Raw genomic sequence first — 20,142 nt, 5'->3', positions numbered from 1 at the left:
GTGTGACTTAAGCTTATGTTTTGCTACATGAAGTGTATGGACTTAGCCTCAAAACCGGCATAAACTACTCAATGCTCTAAACATAGCTAAAATGTGGAATCTATCATTAGTCCCTCAAATATAACCATCTTAGTTGAAGTCTTTCCTCAAGGTTATATAACTGAGTGACAAATATAAATCTTTAAACAATCGGCCTTCAAGAACATATATCAGTCGATTTTAACATGAGTACATGCAGACCTGAGTACATGACTAATAAAGTTTTGACCAGTTTAACAAGCAGACCAAGAGAAGCATATTATGTTGACTTTTCGGCTTGCTTTCCGTAATGTACTTGATACTTTTTTTTTTGTATTCAATCACATCCTTCTTCGACTCATCAGATCTTTTTTTTTTGACTCATCAGATCTTGTATTCACAAGAACCAGTAAAACTTTTTTACAAAAAAAAAAAAGAACCAGTAAACTTCATTGTCAGTTACGTCTTTTATGTTATTATTTCTCTTTTGATAGTGTTAATTGTTTACTAATCAAAGCCACTAATTTCGACAAGTAGATAGATGTTGTAACGTTGCTGCAAGCTATAGAGCATTGAACAAGATGACAGCTAAGAACTTAGATCACATGGGTAAAGTCAACTTGGCTTTTAGATATTTGTTTTGTACATTTGCACAATAGAAAAACAAAACCAAAGTACGAATAAAATAAAATAGGAAGAGGAACCAAATTGAAAAAGGCAAGACAACTAAACAGTCGTACATATACTATTTGTTTATAAAGAATTTGGATGAAACTTTTTTTATTAACAACATGGATTTTGGTATTCCTTTTTATATATGTTACGTTACCAAACTACTAATATTTGGTCTTTAGCTATCAGAAATTGCATGAAAGGTAATATACCACTAGGATAAGACCTGCGCTTTTGCGTAGGGTGATGTTATATAATAAAAGTAAAAATATACAGTATTGATAAATTAAATATATATGAGTTTTTATAATACATACAGTTATATTTTCTGTATATAATTATCTATATATTGGGTCGAGTATTTGTAATTATAATTGTAGACTGAAATTTATTTTGAATTTATGATGAGTCTGATCAATTTGAATTTAATATTTTTATCACCTTGTTTATTTATTTATTTAATTTGATGTAAAATTTATTTAATTTGAATATTTATTAAATAAAAATCTATATTAATACGATTTTATAATCATTTGTATCTTATTATAACAAAACAAATTCAGCCATGGATCACAAAAATTTTAAAGTGGTATTTTAAAATTTCTAATAATTTATAGTCGTTTTAAAAAATTTAAAATATAATATATAAGAAAGAATCTAAATTATTTTTATGGTTAATGTGATTGTTTAATATCTTTTAATAATATAAAATCAAACAAAAAAGCTAAGATACAAAAATGTTATAAAATATTTGTTATTCATAATCATTAGTTGTCATATATATACGTTGAACATATTAGGTAATTCTGTAGATTTTACTTAAGAAAAGTGCATAATATTCCTTTGTACACTATTTATCAATTTGATAGTTAATTTAATAAAAATATAATATAAATTAAGATGGATAAACCTATTTTTCTAAATTCTGAATTTTATTCTCATGGTGACACGTGGCTACAAAACAATGTTGTAATGTCTCTCTCTATATATATTATTTAATTTGACTATTTATTAAATAAAAATTCATATCAATAAAATTTTATGATCATTTATATCTTGTTATAACAAAACAAATTAAGCCATTGATCACAAATTTTTCAAAGTGGTATTTTAAATTTTCTAATAATTTATATTCATTTTAAAAAATTTAAAATATAACATATGAGAAACAAATCTAATTTTTTTATTATAGGGTTAATGTGATTGTTTAATATTTTTTAATAATATAAAATCAATTAAAAGTAGCTAAGATACAAAAAATATTATCAAGTATTTATTATTCATAATCATTAATTGTCACATATATGTTAATCATATTAAGTAATTCTGTAATTTTTATCTAAGAAAAATGCATGAATATTTTTTGTACACTATTTATCAATTTGATCCTTAATTTAATTAAAAATATAATATAAATTGGGATGAACCAACCTATTTTCTAAAAAAATTGAATTTCATTTCTATGGTAACACTTGGTTATAATTTTCAATTAATATATAAAGGATTCACTTACATTTAATACAACAGAATTGCTTATCAAGGAAAATATATTCGATGTATAATAATAAATTTAATACGACCATAACTTCCTTAAACGAACCTTTTAATAATGAAGAGAAATTGTCAAAAATACCATTTTCATAGTACCACTTTTCATGTTTACACTAACCACTTTTACCACTACTTTTAATGAAGGGTTTAGATTTGAAGGTTTAGGATTTAGGGTTTAGATTTGATGTTTTAGAGTTTAAGGTATATAGTTTAGGGTTTAGAGTTGAGGATTTAAGGTTTAGAGTTGAGGATTTAGGGTTTATAGTTTAGATTTTAGGGTTTAGGGTTTAGGATATTGAATTTAGGGTATATAGTTTAGGGTTTAGGGTTTAGAGTTGAAGATTTTGGGTTTAGGGTTTAGAATTAGAAGTTTAGGATTTAGAATTTGGGATTACAATTTAGAAAAGCATATAAAAACAAAGATATAAGAGTCTTTACCGTTATAATAAATAAGGTATTTTTGAAAATGTGTCTTTAGTGGTGGTAAAGATGAATAATGGTACCTTGAAATTGGTATTTTTGAAAATTCCCCAATAATGAATACATAATTAAAACTTGATTAATTTAGATTTATTGAATGTGTGTATAATTGGGAAGAGAACATTATAATTCAAAACCGGACGGATTATTACATCGTTTAGCATTCGGTTCAATTAAAATATATATGCCACAGAGAACAAACAATAACAATACAAAAACCTACTAACATTTTTGCCGGTAAATTCTTATCAATGTGTTTATATATGATATGACTGGTTTTATATTACTCAAAACGTGGGTTGTTATGAATGTGTTCGTATATGAATGTGTACCTAAGATCCACGCTGTGAATAATCACCTATTATTTTATGTTCGTATATGAGTGCGTTCTATGAATGTGTCCGTATCATGATACAACACAAAAACGGACGTTAATATATAGTTATATACACGTTAAATAATATAGGGGATATGATTTGATATGCGACAGAGATAAACTTTAACACGGAAGTATATTTATTATTTTAGGCGATCGTATATATATTTCCAGAATTGTATTTTGTTAGGAAGTTTATTTTTAGTCTATAGTTATCCGAAACACTCTATAAATCTGCCACATCAGCCATTAAAATGTATAAATAACTGCCACACAGGATGTGGTAGTTTTTTAGTTATTATAAAACTAAGATTATAACTGTTTAAAGTCTTCCCAAATAATATATATGGGATATGTTCGTGATCGATCAATTACATCACATACGCTAATTATTCGAAACGGCATCTTCGAAAGATTATCTTGACCGTATTAATGTGCATATCAACCAACACGCACCAAAAGATATCTCCAAACTAAGAATACAAAATATCTCGGAAACTATTCCAATTCGTGATAAATATAGTAAGGCAAAATATGTAAAAAAGAAATACTTTTTTTTCTTTTTTTTTTAAAAAGAAATCCTAGTAACCATATATGTAAACTCCAGTAGTTAATTTCTACGCACATATCTAACTTTTGTGGACAATATAGTGCACCATTTATGCGATAAGTTAAAAAGTAAAAAAAAAAGTCAAAACCTCCCTGACTCGTTTCCCGATGCAAAACGCGTGGAGCATCTCTGGCCGCATCTCCGGCCTGAATCCGCCGTCTGTCACTGATTGGAGAGCCAAAGGAAACAGATGAGTTTACTAAAAATCTTGTGAGCCTTACCCTTTCGCATGTTAAGGTGGAGGTAGATCTCACAAACCCCTCCCACCTGTTGTTGAGTTTGAGAGGCAGAGTGGTGAGGTTGTGGAGGTATCAGTGCATTACCCTTGGGTCCCTGCTACCTGCTCACATTGTAAGAAGCTTGGTCATATTTTGCGCAACTGTCTCTCTTATGTCCCGCCCCCAGAAGAGTCTAGTTCCACTGTCAAGAAACCTTTGAGACAGAAAGAGCCACTAAAGAAAACCAAACACTACCGACCCGTTAACCCTTAATCAAAGGCATCGGTTGATACTAATCCCTCCACTTCCCCAGCCCAATCTGATCCTCAGCCTTCCCTGCCTCTTCCTCCAGTGACCCCACCGATTAACCACACCCTCCCTGTTCCCACTAATCCCTCACTTGACTCGATCCCTGCTCAAGTAGCAATTATCCCTAAACCAAATTTCAATCCCTTCCTTACTCCTGAGCCTCCTATTCGTCCTTCTCTAAAGAGATCTCGTTCGTCTCCAACCCTTTCCCCTCCCGTGTCCTCAAATGCTAACCCTTTTGCACAAACTCTCTCCCTTTTCAACCCCCAAGAAGCCCAGCCACCTGACCCTATCTCCTGCTCTAAGCCAACCTTTTCCCCCTCTTCTTTCTCGACTGTTTTAGTAGGTAGTGGTCCTCCAGTTGCTTCAGAGGATCCTCTTTTACCTTCTCAATGAGTGTAAAACTCTTTTTTTGGAATGTCCGTGGAATTAATCTCCCGGCTAAGCATAGACCTTTTTTGTCTTGGCTCAATACAAATAAGCCACTTTTTGGAGCACTGCTCGAAACACATATCAAACAACCTCTTTTAAGCTCAACTCTATCATCACTTTGCCCCAACTGGAAGTTTACGTCCAATCATTTATCTGACCCAGAGGGACGCATCATTTGGATTTGGAAAGACCCCCTAAATATCCAAGTTCTTGCCCAAAGCCGTCAGTGTATTACCTGTAAGCTCAATTTCCCTAACCAACCGCCTATCTACTACTCAGTTGTATACGCCTCAAACCTTGAAGCGGAAAGGATTGACTTGTGGACTGAGCTCATTCATCTTCAATCTACTGTCATCCTTGATGATACCTGCTGGATCATGGGAGGTGATCTTAACCAAATCATCCATCCTTCTGAGCACTCAGATCCTGCAGTAAATTCACTTGACTACCTAATGTATCAGCTTCGCGATTGCTTGACTCAGGTTGGCCTGTTTAATTTGCGCTTCATTGGCCCTTCTCATACTTGGACCAACAGCCAGCCTGTGACTCCAATCTCAAAGAAACTTGATAGACTGTTGGTTAACAGCTCTCTAGTTACAAGCTATCCCAATGCTATAGCCACCTTTCATCCTCCCATGTTCTCAGACCATGCTCCCTGTATCCTAGACCTTGCCTTTACTCTCCCCTCTGCTGGTACCCAACCCTACAAGTTCCAAAACTACCTAACTAAACACCCGGGGTTCTCTCAGCTTCTACATGATGCATGGATTCAGGCTGGAGACGTGTGCCAAACGCTTGCGCAACTTTGCTGGAAATTGAAACTAATCAAGAGTGACCTAAAGGTTTAAATAAAGAAAATTATTCAAAAATCCAAGAGAGGGTTACTGAGACTAACTGTTTGTTAAAAAATGCGCAGGTACAAGCTTTACAGAACCCAAATCAAGTAACCTTTCAGGCTGAACGTGATCTGCATCAAAAGTGGAACTTCTTAAGGGAGATAGAGGAGCTGTTCTACAAGCAAAAATCAAGAATTACCTGGTTGAGAGAGGGGGATCTTAACACCACTTACTTCTTCCGCATCTGCCTCACAAGAGCTAGCTACAATGCCATAAGAGCCTTCATGAAATCTGATGGCACTTGGATTCTTGATCCGATGGAAATGAGCGACCACACGGTGAACCACTTCGCATCTGTCCTCAGGGAGTACTCCTATCGACTACTGACTCAACCTGTTTGGTTTCAAGAGTTAACTGATTACTCTTTTCCGCAACACTTAAGTCAGCAAATGCTACTTACCCCAACTGCAGAGGAGATAAAGGCAACACTTTTTAAGCTAAACCCAAACAAGGCCCCAGGCCCGGATGGGTTAACTTCAGCATTCTTTAAAGCTTCATGGGATACAACTGGTGGGAGATTGTCTCAGCAGTGCGAAATTTATTTGCTAGCAACTTCCTCCCATCTGCAGTGAACGCAACAATACTAACGTTAGTGCCTAAATTCCCGGGAGCATCTAAGATTAGTGATTTCAGACCTATATCTTGTCTCAATACAATTTATAAGGTCATCTCTAGGCTACTTGTCAAGAGATTGAAACCTATCTTGCCTTCTCTAGTTTTGCCTAGCCAAACAGCATTTGTGAAAGGTCGTCTACTGGTGGAGAACACTATGCTAGCAGGAGAGCTTATCAATGGTTATCATAAAAATAAAGGGCCGAAGAGGATTACCATCAAAGTGGATATATCCAAGGCTTTTGATACACTTTCTTGGGACTTCCTCTTATCTTGCCTTGAAGGACTTCAGCTCCCAAACCGATTCATCAGGCAGTTGCGTGCGCGTGTCTGTACATCAAGTTACATGGTTGGTTACAGTGGGCTCGTGCATGGTTATTTCAAAGGGAAACGCGGACTAAGACAGGGAGATCCACTATCACCCTATCTTTTTATTATCGCTATGAATTGCCTATCCCATATGTTGAATACAGCAGCAAGATAGAGAAGATTCAGCTATCATACAAACTGTGCATCAACAAAGCTTACTCACCTCTCTTTCGCGGACGACCTACTGATCTTCATTGATGGCTCTCTGGATTCGGTTCAGCATGTCCTGCAAGTATTAAAGGAGTTTGAATTAAGGTCTGGACTAGCAGTGAGTATGCAGAAAACAAGCTTTTTCGCTTCGGGATTATCAGAGGCGGAAACTAACCTGATTCAAGTCTCCACAGGAATGTCTCTAGGTTCACTGCCATTCAGATACTTGGGAGTACCTCTAAACTCAAAGAAGTTGTCGCTTGCCAACTGTGAATCGCTCATCCATCAAGTTAAAAGTCGACTCTCCTCTTGGTCTATAAAAGGCTATCATTCTCAGGCAGGTTACTTCTCATCAAGACAGTAATTGCAGGCATAACTACCTTTTGGTGCTCCGCTTTCATCTTGCCAAAAGCGTGTATCAAGAGAATCAACTCCCTTTGCAGCATGTTCCTATGGAAAGGCAGTCTTGAAGGTCATCATTCTGCGAGATTATCATGGGAGACAGTTATATTGGAAAAAAGGCAAGGAGGATTGGGAGTAAAAGATCTTCATACCTGGAACAAAGCTTGCACCCTCAGACTGTTATGGATTCTCTTCTTTAGACCGGACTATGTGTGGGTACAATGGTTTAAAGAAGTGATCCTTAATGGATCGCTGCAAAACTACTGGATCACCAAACCGAAACAGTCCTACTCTTGGATGGTAAATAAGCTGCTTAAACTCAAAGAGGTTGTCTTTCCCCTACTAAAGCTCAGGCTGCAAAATGGGGAAATGGCAAGATTCTGGTCAGACAATTGGTCTCCTTATGGTGAGCTTCGAACCTATCTAAATGCCTCAAACTCAAGAATGGGTATACCTCTACACGCTATTGTCTCCTCGCTATGCCCGAATGGTGTTTGGAGTCTTCCACCAGCCCGATCAGAAGCTCAACTGGAACTGTATGTGTACCTAACAACCATTCAATTCACAACTGCTGATGACTACTATGAATGGGAGATTAATGGCCAAATATATACAACCTTCAAAACGGGTATTCTTTATGATTACTTGTCAGAGGAAAGGCAAGATGTTCTTTGGCACGCTGTCGTCTGGTTCTCCAGAGGTATTCCCCGTCACGCTTTCCACACTTGGTTGGTAATTCAAAACAGGAACCCAACAAGGGACAGGCTTCTTCAGTGGGGGATTCAAGGGGATGATCGCTGCTTGCTCTGTAATGCACAACCGCAGTCTCATGATCATCTTTTCTTCTCCTGTAACTACAACTTCGATTTGTGGAGACAAGTAGCAGACATGCTCCGTCTTCATCCTCATCGGAACTGGCAAGACACTCTGGATCAGATGATAAACCTTCCCCCTCCGCTTCACCAAAAGCTTCTCTCGCTCCTTGCATGGCAATCGACGATGTACTGGATTTGGGGAGAACGAAACGCGCGTCTTCATTCTCGGATCTTCAGATCAACTGACCAGCTATTCAAACTTCTGGATCGACAACTCAGGAACAAGCTTCAATTTTTCAGAGACTCAAATCCTACAAGATCATCCATGATGTCGCAGAGGCAGTGGCGGAGCCACCTTGAAGAGAGAGGGTCATATGACCCCTATGAAATTTATAAAATTTAGTTTTTAGGCCTCTGTATAATGTAATTGTTGTGGTGTAGTGGTTCAAACCCTTCTTTTTGACCCCTGTGTCACGAGTTCAAAACACATACATGACCCTTTTGGCTATAATAAACCTAGTTGTGACCCCTATAAAATCTAGACCTAGCTCCGCCACTGCGCAGAGGTGGTTTTGAATCGGTCTCCTCTATTGATCTCGTCAAAGCAATTAAGCATCTCCTCCACTTTTCTATTTGGGCTTAACTCTTGGGTAATCTACTGGGCTTTTCCTGGGCTAAACTTTTAGGGCTTTCCTTGGGCTAAACTTCTTGGGTAATCTACTTGGACTTAACTTGTTTGATATGTTTTTTGGGCATAAACACTAAGGTCTATGACTTTTGTAATATCTTTGGTCTTTATTTAAATTTAAGAAAGCGGTTTACAGAAAAAAATATAGTGCACCATTTTAACAAATGTGGGACAAACGACGACGCATGGACCCCGACAAAGATTTAGCCGACAATACATCAAATACTTACACGACAATGAGAAACACACCTGTGGATCATAGGCGGTGCATCTCATCATATACTTCGAGGAGAAGAAATATCCAAACCAACATCTAACTTTATATATATACGCATACATAACTAGGCCAAGAACTATTAACATCTGTAAGAGAGAACAAAGACGAGAGGAGAATGTCTTCATCAAGGGAGCTACAATACTTAGAGTCCACATACAGAAACAATCGTCCCACGACGGGTCTCCTCAACTCCATCTTCATGACCACCGTCAATACCGCCGCTCGTTCTCTCGTCTCCGTCGCCACCACCGCCTCCACACCGGAGCTGGCTTCTAGGCGATGGTCGGCTTCGGACCACATCAGGTTCATGTCTATGATGATGGCGTGGCTAGCCCTTTGGGTTCTTAGGATTTTCTTGGACTATCGTCCTCTTAGTCTCACTTCTTCTTCTGCTTATTCTGATTCTTATCATCATCCCTTTAGTTTCGCTTCGGGTCTTCTTACCGCGGCAGCGGAGAAGGCGTTGGTACCGACTTCCGCTCCCTCGTCGTCCTCAACGGCGTTGGTGAAGTATTCAGGGTCCGCGGATTTGGGTACGATGATTTGTGATGGCGTTGATATGCCTTCCGTTAACTCTCTCGGTAGAGCACTTTGTCACGTAAGTGTTAATATGTAATCTTTCAATATTTGATTTTAAATCGGCGTTAACGTTCAATTTTTGTTTTTGATTTGGCTAACATTTCTAAACGTTTAACGTTTTGGTTGTACTTTGATTTTAATGTTTTCTCAACTTGTTGGCTGTGGTCCAATCACGACATGACTTTCATACGTAGACTTGTGTGTTCTTTGCTTGGTTATGTTCGTATAGATCCGATCTTTGGTTGAATAGTGTGGTTTCTTACATTATCATAAACATTTGATTTTGGAGCTTTCTACTATTGGATACTACACGAGGTGCCTAACGTGGACATTTACTCTGTAATTTCCACGTGGTCAACATGCATGATGCCACGTCATAAATGAAAACAAAGAGGGAAGTGGATAATCATAGGGTCGATATAATATCTTAGGTGGTAATTTTATTCTTAATTAGTGTGTCGACACTGATTAACTAATTATCAATTTATCATAGTTATTTATAAAATGATTATTGGGATCTCAAAAAACTTGTATATGTTTGCATAATTTGATCGACTATGGTCCTATGGATCTTTACTAATGGTCTTGATTTGACATTGTATATGTCTAAAACTTATCTACGAATAGGCACTGGCGCTGATGAACGAGATTCCAGTGACCTCAAGAAAATACCAATATGCCATGGGAATGGCTGAGAAAATCATGGAAGACAACGCCCAGAGCTGCAACGTGGAACTACTCGACGTCAATAGAGTGGCCCTGGCGTCTTCTTTTGCACGCACCACTGCGCGTCTACAAGACTCCTTGAAACGCTCAAGAATCGCAGACGAGCCCGTCGTTGGTCTCCCCCTGCGTCTGGTCGGCGCCCTCCCTCTAGGAGGCTATGTTACCTCTTACGTGAGAGGGGTGAGCACGTGCATCAACACTGTCAGGTCCTTGGCGGATATGACCGGTAACTTGTTATCGCAGAGTAGTAGGAGGGAGTCTGCGTTGGTGAGAGCGGGTGGTTTTGAGGAGAGTGAGGTTGAACTGGCGGTGGAGAAGCTGGCGGAGGAGCTGTTGTGGTTGACTGAGAAACTCAGGCGTTATGGTGCGGTGGAAGAAGGTATAAAACGGTGGAGCTATGCTTCTGGTTTAGCTTCCTTGTCTCTTACGGCTGCTCCTAGGGTTCAAGGCCTCTTAGTTAAGATTACAGGTAACATTTGCATTATTTTTTCTTCTTGGCGTTGTGAATTTTTTTTTGTTATAAATAGTTACTCATTCTAAATTAATGTTACCTAGTTGATCTTAGTTTAGCCTGTTTTGATTAAATATATCATTCGTTTTTAATAATTTCACTTTATTAGATTTGCTGGTACTAAGTTTTAGGCATTGCAAACGGTAAGCGTATGTTATTTTAATCTTAGCATCTTGGTTCCCATGCGTGGGCTCTCGTCTCGGGTGACAGGCCTGTTATCCGCTGGCTTTAGTCTCTGGGGTTTATTACCGCCGGTGCTGTATTCTACCACTAAATTTCAATATAATCTTCTAGTGTTAAAAAAAATAAAAAAATTTGGTGGTACTAAGTATAATTCTAGGTCACCAGGTCTTTATTCATTTGTATCCATTGGTTGCTAAAAAAATCTCACTATATTTTGCAGCGCTCTTAATCGGAGAGATGGCACGAGACGGCACACAAGTTCCAGGACAAGTGAAGTTCAGGCTCCTCGCAAACTGGCTACCGTTGTTCAGTCACGCTAGGCTTGGGCTAGCGTTTCCAGTTCTGACGGGTTATGAGAAGGTTGAGGTGGAACGAGCCATAGACAAAGCTATCTCAACATTGCCTGCATTAGACCAGGAAATCTTACTCACAAACTGGCTCCAAGATTTCTCAGTCTCGGCCACTGAGTGGCCTGATCTCACCCCAGCATACGACCGTTGGTGCAACTCCACTCGCCAGTTTGTCATGTAGGCGACCAATATTATAGTCGTTAAGTTCATGTTCCAAAAAGGACAACGAACACATAGATGCGTCTCGTAATACTTTTTTTGTGTCCAGATATTCATATTTGCGTAATAAGACTAGTTTATCTAGTCAAAGAATCAGTAGTTCTATGCTTAGATGCTTTTTTTTGTCTGGAAAAACAAACGGATCGATCGTACCTGTTCTAAAATCCAGAGATTGCTAATACGAAACAAATGAAAGCAGATAGTAGAACGAATAACTTAAGAAAAGCTTTGAGAAAGTTCCAATTTATGAGATTGTTCAAAGGATCCAAGCAAATCTGATGATGGTTTTGTTTATATAGTGTACAAACAGACAGCTAAGCCATAACACAGTTCTTAGCTTACAATTTTTTCTCTCCTGGAAACCTTTTCGTTTCCTCTCATTAGCTTTCTTGTCCAGCTGTGGAAGTTGAAACTTCTGCGCTGCATACCGGGCAAATCTGGAGAGAATATTGTGTTAGTTTCGGGTTGTTAGTCTTTGGCGTGTTCACGCCAGAGAATAATCCAATTTCTATAACTACTTTTTCAAAAAGTTGAGAAAGTTAATAGATGTTCCTAATCCCCATGGAAGTTGATGAGACGATACAAGCTGTAGATAGTCTTACGATTGCATTTATGCTTTTGCCGATATTGTTCATCGACGTGTGTTCGAAACTAAGGGTATTTTGTTTCTAGTAAGCGGGGATTTGAACTTTGAACTTGTTAATTGTTATTATACCATCCTAAGACTATCTACAGCTTGTATGTCTGTATATTTGAAATCCTTAAGACTCAACAAACATGAAACTACATATGTCTCTATATTCTACATTTCTACTGACCATAAATTCCCCTATCGTAAGCAGGCATTGTTTATGGAATTAGAAGGTACTGTGGCGGTTGATATCTATCCTGATCAAAAAGGGTGTAGGTAGCAGAGCTGACTACGTTAACTGAGTGTCTGAGTGATTTCATCTTCTCTAACAGGATCCTTACTACCATTCTCTTTGAAAGGCGTACCTTGTTTATCTTCAACCAGTTATTTATGCACTCCGAATGGTAAGAATGTTTGCATGGAAGCAGTATCAAGTTATCGTCATCCTCATAGTCTAAACGACATATAACACACCTGCATCAAAAGCATAAAAGTTAATTATCAAGCTACATGCACGAAGTTGTCAATGGTCTACTAAATTGATTTAAGTAAAATGCATTACGATTCATTGGTTCCGTTCTGATTGTCTCCATCTTTATATCTTTTTGAAGGCAAAGATGCAATCATATCAGCAGACAACCCTCTACTCTCGGTTCCTACAATATCGCCAAGTGCAAGTAACTCCTGCAAACATTAGATAGCGTAAAGTTATAAGCCAACAGACGTCTTGAGCAACTGAAGTTTGGATAATAAAGTACGCGACAGATCTGAACACACGATATTATTCACTTTGACAGTAAATCGTTTCACAAAATAATGAGACGATCCAAAAGGCGTAGTACCCATGAATGTGTTTTCATACCTCATATGAAAGCTCATCAGGATCCATCTCGTCCCACGCTTCCTGCAAAAATAAAGCATACATAACGTGAGTAGAAGTAGAGTCGAAACACCTCAAAAAGCCTTACTTTATAAGTTCCTATACCCTATAATCTTCAGTTCCTTTCTTCACAAAGTGGACCAGACTCTTTATCTAATTTTGTCCACGGCGAGGAACTATGCCGCAAGGTATTACCATAACTATCTCCAATGCCAGTGACCACTTAACACTACCAGATTACAATTTTTATGATTATACTGGTCAATGCATCTATGACCTCCAAACCAGATTACAATTGTTATGATTATACTGGTCAATGCATCTATGACCTCCAAACATACATTTTTGCAAAGTTCTAGCTGCACAAACCGTAAATAAGTAGGGAGTGTTAGGCATACCTAGTACTAAGGTACCAAACAACTTCATAGAGTAAGACTGTGTCAAAGTTATTCAATGGTATACAGCTACAAACAATAACTCTCTTAAGTACACACGGAGGGGTTTATAAGTTTGCCTCCCCACCAAAAGGCTAGCACCACAGATAAAACTGTCACGAAAAGAAAACAAGCTATGCCCATGACAGAAGGATAGTAGGTAAAACGGAACCATGTATCAGTATCACTTCGACAATGGCAAGTTCTATGTCACAACTTTGTACTTTAGCCACCACATGACTAAACAAAAAGGGAGTTGGACAGTAGTTCTTTTTTCACATACAGGGTCACAAAGGTTCATATAGTCAAGCAGAAAAAAGGTTTAAAGGTCAAAATAAAAAAAATAGTTCTGCTATAGTGTAAGGAGCCTACCTGAGAAGTATGATCCTCCTCATCCTCCGGATCTTCAACCCCTGAAACCAATAACAGTTATAGCATAAATCCCAAACTAATCCTAAGACTCCCATCAAAGAGAACTTAGTGTACTCACGATTTCCTAACCCAGATAAGATTTGCTCAGCTTCCTGAAGAGCTCTAGCAAAGGTTTCATCATCTGAATAGCCAGCTTCTTCCTCATCTTCTTGATCCTCTTCATGAGCATTAACAACTGGCGCATCTTCCTGAGGATCATCATCTGTTTCATATTCGTCATCATCCTCATCCTCTTCGTATACATAGCTTCCAGTTTCCCAACTCCCATAGTCACTCACCTCACTGTTCATCGTCAGCATCATATACGCCCGCTCCTACATATAATCAATAATCAACAAAACATTCGAACTATTCTTCGAATCAAGAAAGCCCTAACAGCATCGAATAACCTAGAAACGGAGAAATCCGAAAAGAAAGAGCCACCTGTTCTTGGAGCGTGCGAGCAAGAGCAAGATCGGCATCAATCTGGCTCAGATTAGTGAACGGAACTCTCGCTGAGGAAGATCGGGGAGGTAGCTCTCCCACCGAATTCGATCCGCTCTCATCCGCAGCCACCGCCACCGCCGTATCCACCACCGATTCATCTCCTTTCTCGCTTCCACCTCCGGAATCCGATACGACGCCGGTCTGAAGATTCTCCGGTAACCGTACGTCAGTGCTGTCGTTAACCTTGCTCGCTTGCTCGGCGGTGACGACGACGTTGACACCGTGGTCTTTGTCGTTCTCCATGGGCATGATTGGAAGCTAGGGTTTTCGAATCGGAGAATGAAGGAAGGAAGGGGTTGGGTATCGAAAGAGAATGATTCCAGGAATCTGAGAAAACGATGACAGGACGCCGACGGAGAGACGAGAAAGGGAAATACAAATAGTGTTTGTTTCTCGTTTGCTTTTGATTTCAAATTTTGAAAATATGCGATTTACATCATGGACCCTCTTTTTTTTTTCTTTTTAATTTCACCCATTTTGTTTATCATTTGCAACCTTCTCGCTCGGATGGACAAAATATCCGTAAATTTTAATTTGATCCGTTATTCGTTTCGATTTAATCCAAAAACGGATATCCATAACTTTACAAATTGAAGCAAATATTAAAATTAATATCCGTCAAATAAAGAGCAAATCATAAATACTCATTTAAAAAACGAATATCTGATATGATCCGTAATATACATATGCATATACATGTATATTATAAAATATAATTTTATATCTCTATATATATTTTTATTTATTTTATCTACTAAATTAATTATTTGGTCATGAAATTTTTAAAAGTATGTAGTTTTTAAATAATATGTAATGAAATATTTATTATTTTATATCAATTATTTTCCTTTTCTTTTAATATTTTCAAAAAGTAAACTTTTAATATTTTCCAAAAAAAATAAACTTTCATTATTTTTTACGACGGATCAAATCGGATGTGCGGTAAAATATACTGACTTTTTGATATTCGAAAGATTACGAATCGAATCGAAAAATTGATTATTCGTACGGTACAAATTGAATCACAGATATTCTTAAAGTTTCGGATATCTACTCCGTGTCCATCCCTGCTCCTGCTCCTTGCACATTTTAGGTGGTATGTGTTAATCCAAGATCATATTAAGATTGAGGTTGATAAATTAAGTAATGCAATATTCATCTTATAAAACATATAAGTATAAGATTTAATTAACTTTGATGTCGACTATAACCCTTTATTATTTTATTCTTATATGATGCTACAATTATTTAATTATTTTAGTTATGTATTATTCGAAGATACCTATAATCCAATTATTATCTTGATCTTTTGATGATTTATCGATTCTTTTACTTCCTATCTATAAGGAAAAAAAAAACAAATCAAGAGTAGTGACAAGAAAAAAACAAATGCAGATAAGGAGCCGACCAAATGCCAGGCGGTATAAACATGTCAATATGTGCAGAAGGGCCTGGACTGCAAATCTTTTCGCGGAGACGTGCAAGTAAAACAAATGTATACAAAAACTTGGCGTATTATTAATGTTTTTTGGAATAAATGTTTTTTTTCGTGTCAAAAATTATTATTATTTTTAAGAGTGTTGTTAGAGTATATTTATAGCTTTTTTGTGAACAACATATGTTTTGGGCTATCAGTACATCTCCAACTCCACTCTATTTCTCACACTAAACTATATTATAGAGTAAAATCTTTTCCAACCTCACTCTATATCCCATTCTAAAATAGTGCAATTCTATTTCTTACTCTATATTTGGAGTAACTCTATTTCTTACTCTATTATAGAGTGAAACTTTTTTATTTATACTTTAGTCCTTTTATTTTTCAACATTTTTATTTTATAACTATTTATTTTATTTAATTATGCTAATAACACATAATTATGTTTAAAACAATATATATATATATATATATATATATGTATATATAAACGTTTAAATTTTTTATTATTAGCAAAAGAAAATAAGCACTAAAATAAAAATAATTTTATTAGATAGAAAATTCATTTCACAATCTGTAATTCGTTAATGATCATTTGTGAGAAACATACACTAATGGAGATGTTTAAGTTAAAATGTATTATGCTATTAGTATAATGTAATGTAAGTATTAATATAATAAATGTTTGATATAGATATATAATTTATGAAAGTTTTGTGAAAAATAAAATGTAATAGATCAATTTGTAAGTGTTATAAGTAAAAGCTATTAGTCATAAAATTAGAAAATAATATATTTAAGAATATTCTTTTTAGTGTCAAATATAGAGTAAACTATTGGAGAAAAACTCTATTCTATTTTAGAGTGACATTATTTTAAAATAAAATCTACTCTAAAATAATGTAAATCATTGGAGATGGTCTCATAAGCACAATTATAATAATGTTACGTTTATAATATTTATTTTTGGAACATTTCCCAGAACTAGCTTTTATGGATATATTATATAGTTCTTCTTTTTTTTGTCTTCTTATCACTCGTATATTTTAATTTTAGACGTTTATTCTTTTTTTTGCAGCTCCTAGAGGCTCCACTGGACTGTTCATTTACAAAGTTAAGAAGTTTTACGATCACTGGTAAGTGACTTGATCAACGTTTAAATATGAGGGAGTTTTAAAGTATTAATGTGTAAAGTATTAATATAGTTTGGTTGCTTGTTTGTTTAGGAGGTGGAATGACGTGGGTGGGAGTAAGAGGAAGAGAGGTGGAGACAACAGGCTGGGAAAGAAGAAGAAACTTTCTGGAAATGATGAATGTAGCGTAACTGTGGCGGAGTCCACTGGATTTCTAGACGATAATTACGTGAGAAGGGTGCATAGGGATTACAAAAAGTAAGTGAACTTCCAATTTTGATACTTATTAAATTATGTTTTTTTAAGTTAAGCTAACTCTGTTTTTGCTTTTCGTTTGTTGATTCAGCTTTGGTGATGAGCTGGCTGTGCTGTGGTGCACTACCGTAGGCTCACTTGAATCAGCTTTGGCTTCTATGTTCTACCAAACTTGCACATCTTGTGTCTATATTAGAAAACTTGAAGACTTTTATGTCTTACCAAACTTTAGAAACTTGTATATCTTTTTCTAGTACTTGGACGGAAGATCAAATGATAATAGCTGGGATGATTGGATAACCATAATTCTCTATTTGTCTCACTGTTTTTCTTTTTCTTTTCTGGGGGTTAGGATTTGATCTCAGAGTAATCGTAATCTTCAACAAGATGGGAATAGAGAGAGAAAAAGAGGGTTTTCGATGTGGATTTGGTGATAAGATTGCTCTAAAATGTTTGTTCGTGAGAAATTGAATCACAGAAGATGAAAGAAGACTGGGAAAGAGTTGACTGGTAAGTATTTGAGAGAGATATCTCCAGGCCAAACTTTTGAAGTGTCAAAGGTTCTTCAAGTTGCAGAGAGTTTACCAGATTCAGATAGAGATTGGTTTGACGAGAGAGTTTATATTTCGTATTCTAACTTGTATTTTTTTTTTTGGATCGAACTCGCACCAAATTATTACATAACCAAAATAAACTGAACCAAACTATTCAAACTAAACTTTAGTTTTTTGGAGTTGGGACCATCCCAGTATTTTAACAGCAATTATCTTTACTATTATTTGAAAAATATTTTTTTTCACAGCGGAACTTTCAGTTAGAGCAGTTGTTATACATTTAATAAATAAAATATATAAATTATCTACAAAATAAAAATAATTATTTTGATTACACAAATGATTAAAATTAACAATAAAAATAATTATCCAAAATCTAAATAAGAGATTTTAAAATAACAAAATAATTCTTATACATATTGTGTTGTTATATGAAAAAGTATTTTTTACATAACTAAATATTAATGAATTAAAATTTTTAATTTTATATAACTGAAAAAGGATATTAAGTGGTTTTTAAAATTTATCTATTAATAATTAACATAATACTAGGTGGTTTGCCCGCACATGCGGGCATAATTTTCTTTCAAATATTATTGATGTATATTTATTAATTCAAAAAATCATTATAATAAGTTATTATTTATGTTTTCAAAAAATCTAAATTAAACATCAAACTTTTATATAGTGAAACTTGTATAAACTAATAATGTTGAGACTACACCAAAACTATAATTTTTTATTAATGTGTAGAGAATATTAATTTATCGAAATGTTAATTGAACCAAAAACTCAGTATGGGACTATGAAATTATATAATTATAGATTATTAATTTAAAGAGGTTATACTGTATATGATCAAATATTTGATAAAAATATATATTTATTATTGTATTAGATTTTTTAAAACACTCACATACTTGAAATACTTTAGAAAATATATTTATACAAATGTTTTCATTGATTAATATTTAATTGTAAATTGGTGTATATCTTAATTTTTAACTTCTATAATTAAAAGATAAATGTTCAGATAACAATACAATATATAAGAATTATCTTTTTATTTCTGACAATATTAATTTATAATCTATTATAACATATTAATAATAATATTATTAAAGTAAAATTCGTTTTTTAAGTTTTAAAATTGAAAAAAAATATTTCCAGATACAACACTATATATATAAGAATTATTGTTGTAAATAATATATATATATATAAGAATTATTATTTTTATTTTTACAATATTAATTTATAATGTAATATAACATTTAAATATATTATTATTAACTTTAAATTCGTTTTTAACTTTTAAATTAAAAATATTATTTTCAGATGACAACATAATACATATAAGAATTATCTTTATATTTTTGAAAATATTAATTTATAATCTAATATAACATATAAAAATAATATTACTAACTTGAAATTCGTTTTTAACTTTTAAATTAAAAATATTATTTTCAGATAACAACATAATATATATAAGAATTATCTTTATATTTTTGAAAATATTAATTTATAATCTAATATAACATATAAATAATAATATTATAAACTTAAAATTCTTTTTATCATATAATAAATTATATATAAAATTATTAAGAGTAACAAAGACATTATTTTCAGATAACAACATAATATATATAAGAATTAACTTTATATTTTTGAAAATATTAATTTATAATCTATTATAACATATTAATAATAATATTATATATTAACTTAAAATTCGTTTTTAACTTTTAAACTAAAAAATATTATTTTCAGATAACAACATAATATATATAAGCATTATCTTTATATTTTTGAAAATATTAATTTATAATCCAATATAACATATAAATAATAATATTATTAACTTAAAATTCGTTTTTAATTATATAATAAATTTTATATAAAATCACTAAGGGTAACAAAGACATTAACCGCTCTAACTTTTAATGTGGAAGCTCCGTTGCGAAAATTTACTTCGCAAATAATAGTATAGATACAAAGAAATATATGTAATAATGTTCAAATGAAAACTTAAATAATTATTGGTTTAAAAACATTAACAATATATATTATTATATAATTTTTAATTAGTAAAGAATGTTTTGATAAAACAATTATAAATGTATTAATAATTTGTAACATCATATTTTTTGAAAAGTGATTTTTACATTCGAATCTCACGTTAAAAGTTAAAATGGTTAATATCGTTGATATTCTTCACGAAAAATATAAAAAGTTTCAATAAAATAAAAATGAATTTTAGTTTTGTAATTGAATAGATGATTAAATATATTTTAATAAATAATAAAGTTTTTTAGATAATTGTTTATAAATTTAATATATATATAGTAGCCAAAAATATATTTAAAAAATAATAATTCATGTATACTATGTTGTTATCCGGAAATAATATTTTAATAAAAATTGAAAATCAAATTAATAGTAAATAAAAA

The 20,142-nt window shown here is 34.2% G+C and overlaps 3 protein-coding genes and 1 long non-coding RNA gene across 5 annotated transcripts; 3 read left to right on the top strand and 1 right to left on the bottom strand.

Moving 5' to 3' along the window:
• The first annotated feature begins 599 nt into the window (after positions 1-599).
• Positions 600-4,630, top strand: LOC130494823 (leucine-rich repeat extensin-like protein 5). The gene is made up of 3 exons (XM_056985622.1): positions 600-627; positions 3,945-4,058; positions 4,239-4,630. Exons 1-3 carry the CDS (start codon positions 600-602, stop codon positions 4,628-4,630), a joined length of 534 nt encoding a protein of 177 aa, XP_056841602.1.
• Positions 4,631-8,953: 4,323 nt separating this feature from the next.
• Positions 8,954-11,542, top strand: LOC108860158 (uncharacterized). Of its 2 annotated transcripts, XM_018634062.2 has the most exons (4): positions 8,955-9,178; positions 9,299-9,473; positions 10,082-10,649; positions 11,095-11,542. In XM_018634062.2, the coding sequence occupies exons 1-4, from the start codon at positions 8,991-8,993 to the stop codon at positions 11,403-11,405; spliced, it is 1,242 nt and encodes a 413-aa protein (XP_018489564.2). In that variant the 5' UTR covers positions 8,955-8,990; the 3' UTR covers positions 11,406-11,542. The 2 variants fall into 2 exon arrangements, with proteins under 2 accessions (XP_018489563.2, XP_018489564.2); XM_018634061.2 differs by having other exon boundaries at positions 8,954-9,473.
• Positions 11,543-11,659: 117 nt separating this feature from the next.
• On the bottom strand, positions 11,660-14,716 carry LOC108856839 (E3 ubiquitin ligase BIG BROTHER-related). Its single transcript, XM_018630731.2, has 7 exons — positions 14,244-14,716; positions 13,879-14,134; positions 13,761-13,801; positions 12,937-12,978; positions 12,637-12,758; positions 12,440-12,548; positions 11,660-11,880 (listed from the first exon to the last, which is right to left on the bottom strand). Exons 1-7 carry the CDS (start codon positions 14,553-14,555, stop codon positions 11,824-11,826), a joined length of 939 nt encoding a protein of 312 aa, XP_018486233.2. The 5' UTR covers positions 14,556-14,716; the 3' UTR covers positions 11,660-11,823.
• Positions 14,717-16,766: 2,050 nt separating this feature from the next.
• On the top strand, positions 16,767-17,791 carry LOC108858114 (uncharacterized). Its single transcript, XR_008946347.1, has 3 exons — positions 16,767-16,880; positions 16,971-17,135; positions 17,224-17,791. It is a non-coding gene; the product is annotated as an uncharacterized LOC108858114 (long non-coding RNA).
• The last annotated feature ends 2,351 nt before the right edge of the window (positions 17,792-20,142 follow it).

Source organism: Raphanus sativus, chromosome 5, assembly GCF_000801105.2.
Source record: "Raphanus sativus cultivar WK10039 chromosome 5, ASM80110v3, whole genome shotgun sequence".
NCBI lineage: Eukaryota > Viridiplantae > Streptophyta > Magnoliopsida > Brassicales > Brassicaceae > Raphanus > Raphanus sativus.
This window is presented reverse-complemented; position numbering and strand designations above follow the sequence as displayed.

Bases quoted from the DNA above. Each gene is read 5' to 3' on its own strand.
- LOC130494823 (XM_056985622.1), top strand. From the start codon at position 600: ATGACAGCTAAGAACTTAGATCACATGG. The intron at 628-3,944 runs GTAAAGTCAACT...TCGCATGTTAAG, and splicing joins TAAGAACTTAGATCACATGG to GTGGAGGTAGATCTCACAAA. The intron at 4,059-4,238 runs GTAAGAAGCTTG...CCACTTCCCCAG, and splicing joins CCCTGCTACCTGCTCACATT to CCCAATCTGATCCTCAGCCT.
- LOC108860158 (XM_018634061.2), top strand. From the start codon at position 8,991: ATGTCTTCATCAAGGGAGCTACAATACTTAGAGTCCACATACAGAAAC. The intron at 9,474-10,081 runs GTAAGTGTTAAT...ATCTACGAATAG, and splicing joins TCGGTAGAGCACTTTGTCAC to GCACTGGCGCTGATGAACGA. The intron at 10,650-11,094 runs GTAACATTTGCA...TATATTTTGCAG, and splicing joins CCTCTTAGTTAAGATTACAG to CGCTCTTAATCGGAGAGATG.
- LOC108856839 (XM_018630731.2), bottom strand. From the start codon at position 14,555: ATGCCCATGGAGAACGACAAAGACCACGGTGTCAACGTCGTCGTCACC. The intron at 13,802-13,878 runs GTGAGTACACTA...TATTGGTTTCAG, and splicing joins CTTATCTGGGTTAGGAAATC to GGGTTGAAGATCCGGAGGAT. The intron at 11,881-12,439 runs GTACGCCTTTCA...TATTCTCTCCAG, and splicing joins ACTGGTTGAAGATAAACAAG to ATTTGCCCGGTATGCAGCGC.